The sequence below is a fragment of the Microplitis mediator genome, chromosome 8, assembly GCF_029852145.1.
Source record: "Microplitis mediator isolate UGA2020A chromosome 8, iyMicMedi2.1, whole genome shotgun sequence".
In the NCBI taxonomy this organism is placed as follows: Eukaryota; Metazoa; Arthropoda; class Insecta; order Hymenoptera; family Braconidae; genus Microplitis; species Microplitis mediator.
The window spans coordinates 23,378,315-23,382,719 of NC_079976.1; the positions used below are offsets into that span (position 1 = coordinate 23,378,315).

Consider the following 4,405-nt stretch of genomic DNA (forward strand, 5'->3'; position numbering starts at 1 on the left):
AACACTGGCCAAAATAACTTGAATAATACCATATTTATGCAGTATTTATACCGTATAATTCCGGTATTATTTCGGTATTTCCAAAACCGCGAGGGTTACCATAACAGATAAATTGAATCAATAAGTATACAATAACTTTTTCAACCTATGAATTATTACTACGCAGTGCATGACTTATATTCAATTTCATTATATTAAATGCATCAACAAATAAAATTATTTTCCACCCTATTCGATGTCCATCAAAGACCACTTGGAAAAGTAGTCTGCCACGTCATATCGTGACAAGATTTCGGAGTGAAAGTTTATTTCATCACAACAAAAATAAAAATGAATAATCTGAGTAAATTTTTCTTGTCAAGAATAAATGTACTAGGATTTATAATTATATTTTTTAAAATATTTGGACTTGCGCCATTCAATGTGACTATTTCGCCTAAATCAGACGGTGGGAAACAGCCGTCAGTTTTCTTGGCGTATTCATTGAAAGGAAATATATACAATTTTATTCTATCTCTTGTCAGTAGTTACTTATTAATTCATTATATAATATATTACCATCAATTGGAACCACGTGATACCTTAGAAAAGTGGGTTGTAATGAGTGTTTTATTTGTTGCACCAGTTATAATATTATATTACTGTCTCAAACAGCAAGAACTGATAAACATAATAAATCAACTATCAAAACTAGAGTCCAAACTAGTCGATCAATTCAACCAATCGGTTTCTCGCAACCGAATGAATATGGCATACGAAATAAAGTTATTTACCGCGCAAATATTGTTAATGCTAATTTATTGTGTAACTATTTATATCAAATTTAAAGAGATGAATAAATTGATAATTATTTTTTCGGGTTTTATTATCAATATACTGTTGTTCCAGTATGCACTTCTAATTAATTATATAAACAAACGACTAACTTATATGAATGAGCTACTTTCATCATTAATCATGTTATACGATGTTGATAATAACTATCGTGACATAATATTTATCACAAGCACGACTCAAGATGACATGATTTTTAGAACCATAATTTTAGTACGAGAATTGCAACGAAAGCTGTGTGAAATATTTAAAAGTTTGTCGAAATTTTACTCACGGCCTATTTTAATTGGAGTTTTATTATTTTGCGTTAGACTAATACATTATTCATTTGTGTTTCTGAAACGATTTTTTGGTACTAAGAGCAGATTTGATATTGTTTTGTTGATAAAGGAGCCAGCTACTGTGCTCAAGGAAATATTTATCATTGTGATTTTGACACATCATATGAATCAATTAACATTAGAGGTATTTTTTATACATTTTTTATTTATTTATTTGTTGATGTGATTAGTTTTTAAAAATTACTTTTTCTGGTTCATAGATGCGGAGAACTGGGGAAATTATCTACAATATAATGGATAGATTTTCAAGACATGGTGGAATTCAATCCGAAGTAAATATATAATAGTACATTGCATGGCGAGTAGGTTAGGTAAGTCTTTATCCGGGAAGCACAATGTTTTTAACACGAGTCATAGGTACACATGTACGAGCACCCGCGAGTGCTTAGTGTGCACTGAAGATGAGTGCTAAGAACATTGTGTTTGACGGATAAAGAATTAACCTACGTGCTATGCAGTATACTTCATTCAACAATTATTTAATTTTTGCGAATTATTATGTCAGCAAAGTAAACCCTAAATCAGGTGAGGATATATATTAGGGTGGGTTGAAAAAAAACTTTTTTTCCGTTTTTCTTAGCATGGGGGTAAAATTTGTACCTTATAAAAAAAAAAAATTTTTCAAGAAAAAAAAAATTTTTTTACTCAACATTTTGAGGTGGCCCACTCGTTTTTTAAATAAATAATTGATTAAACGGGGTAGTTCCAACGAAAAAAATTTTTTTTTGTCCAAAATCGTGGAAAACATCTAATAATTGTCGAATGTGATTGTTTTTTTTACTTAACTTTCATTTTAATTCAAAGAAAATGCTTTTCATTTTTGGATTTTTTACTTAAATTACAAAAATAATAGGAAAAAAATTTTTCATCTTCTGACTTTCAATTAGCTTTCAAGGAGACACTCTGCAGATTCTAGAACACCATGTAATTTTTTTCGTTGGGACTACCCCGTTTGACCAATCATTTATTTTAAAAACGAGTGGGCCACCTCAAAATGTTGAGTAAAAAAATTTTTTTTATTCTTAAAAATTTTTTTTTTTTATAATGTACGAATTCTACCCCCATGCTAAGAAAAACAAAAAAAAAGTTTTTTTTCAACCCACCCTAATATATATGATACTAGTTCTTGACTTCTCTCACCACTCATTTCGTATTTATTTTAATTCATAAAAAATAACCAACGTATTCATACGTAGACACTGACATTAAAGTTGTCAGATTGATTGTACTACTCATTCAGTGATAATAGTAGTTTGTTTTTGAGAACGGTCGATAATGACTTTTGAGGAATGTGTTTATGAATTCAAATGCGGTTGTTTATGACCCCATAAACACACGCTGTTGTGGAACATGGGACGCCATTTGCTTTTCGACGAATTATTAACATATAAGTATTATTAAAAGTAAGACGTCTTAATCTGTGTGTTCGCCACAGTCGCTTTCAGTTTGAGTTGGCACTTACACACATGGGTTGGAACATTTACATTTATCCCTCGGTGTGTAATCTACTATTTTCACGATACCTGCGTCCAAATTTTGAATTCCTGCTTCGTTTAGCGAGAAGAAAAGTGTGCTTTTCTTTAACCGCAGAACAAATGATAAAAATTAACGCATGCGCAACTTTTCTTGCAAACAAAGACAGAAATTTAAACTTTTGGATGCAGGCTATTTCTAAATGGCCAAAATTGGGTCTAAAGTGGCCACAAATTGTACTTCTACCCTACGGTATGTAGAGACTGACCAGTTTCTTCCCTGTGGACAAAACACATGAATTTCTGCCTGCCAAATTAACTTTAAACTTCACTTCATCTCCGTCAAAATCGCGTCGGTTTACTGTACACTCCTAAATTGTAAAGTAATGCTAGTAAATTATTTTTATCTTTATAGTTGGAGCAGTTTTCAATCGAAGTCCTGCATAGAAAGATACCGAATTCTGTTTATGGATTATTTACAATCGATGGCTCTCTTGTAACATCGGTAAAAAAATTTTGCATAATTATTTGTGAAAAGACGATTAGATTTGAAATTTAAATTTATTTTGTTTAGATTGTTCGGTCGACTATTACGTATATGGTCATCCTCGTTCAGTGTTATGATGTTTTCGACCCAGCTTCCCGGACAGAAGATCTATTGTCGATTGAAATTAACAACAATTATTCATATATATGTGACACTTCTTGCGCATAAATACCTAAATAGGAATCGCCAAGGCTGACTATAGGCTGAGCCTTAGCCCTATTCCCTGGTTGGAAGGAACCATTGGCCAAAGCTTGGATCAAGCCCTGGTCCGTTGTCAGCCATTGCTCCTTGGCTTAGCGCAAGATTTGGGTCAAGCCTTGGCTGACCATTGGGCGAGCCATGGTTCAAGCCTTGGATGGTAGCCATGTTCCAAGCCTTGGTAAACTAATATATCATGCCTCGGCCGAGTCTTGGGAAACGAAAAATCGAGCCTTAGCCAAGGCCTGGGAAACAGAAAATCAAGCCTCGGCCAAACCTCGGGGAACAAAAAATTTAAGGCTCACCCAATGCTCGATCTAAAATATTATTATTTAAATTATTAAATATGATTAAAAAAAAAGTTTGATCACACTTTTATCGACATTACATTGGAGTGTAATTAACTAATCACTGAATTTATGGGACATAACGAATAAAATTATTTCGGGGCTACCGGCTTTCGAACTGAGATCCTTCTGATTATTAGGCCGGGACGCTATCTACTGTGCTAAATCTGATATTCAGATAATCATGATTTTTTTGCTTGTTAATTATTTAAATACAATTCAATTCCGACATATTAGATCGTAAAAATGAAACGTAGTTTTATTCAATGAACTTCAAATTGTCTGATGAGTAATGACATATATTTATTAATTTGTAATGGTTGGGCGCGTTTTCATCCCCGGACAGAATATCCCCCGGACAAAATATCCCCCGATGGTTGACCCTGGGGACTTCTACTCAAAACGGTTTTGAAATGAGTTTGTATGGTGATGTGGCACATAAACAATAGAAAAGTCAGCCGTGTACACACAGATGGCGTTTAATTACATACGTGTAGCCGGTTACTTACCATCTTGTAATAGATTAAATAAAAATTAAAATATTTAATAATTAATTTTATTTAAAACCGTACGATGGACGGTGGCGTTATAGGTCCAACCCATTTATAATTTTTTGGTAACTTCAGTGTTAGGTATGAGGCAGGATGTGTTGGAGGTGCCTCACTG

At 33.1% G+C, this 4,405-nt stretch overlaps 1 protein-coding gene across 1 annotated transcript; it reads left to right on the top strand.

Moving 5' to 3' along the window:
- The first annotated feature begins 631 nt into the window (after positions 1–631).
- On the top strand, positions 632–4,031 carry LOC130673140 (putative gustatory receptor 28b). The gene is made up of 4 exons (XM_057478072.1): positions 632–1,299; positions 1,376–1,447; positions 3,063–3,152; positions 3,222–4,031. Exons 1-4 carry the CDS (start codon positions 742–744, stop codon positions 3,360–3,362), a joined length of 861 nt encoding a protein of 286 aa, XP_057334055.1. The 5' UTR covers positions 632–741; the 3' UTR covers positions 3,363–4,031.
- Positions 4,032–4,405: the final 374 nt, after the last annotated feature.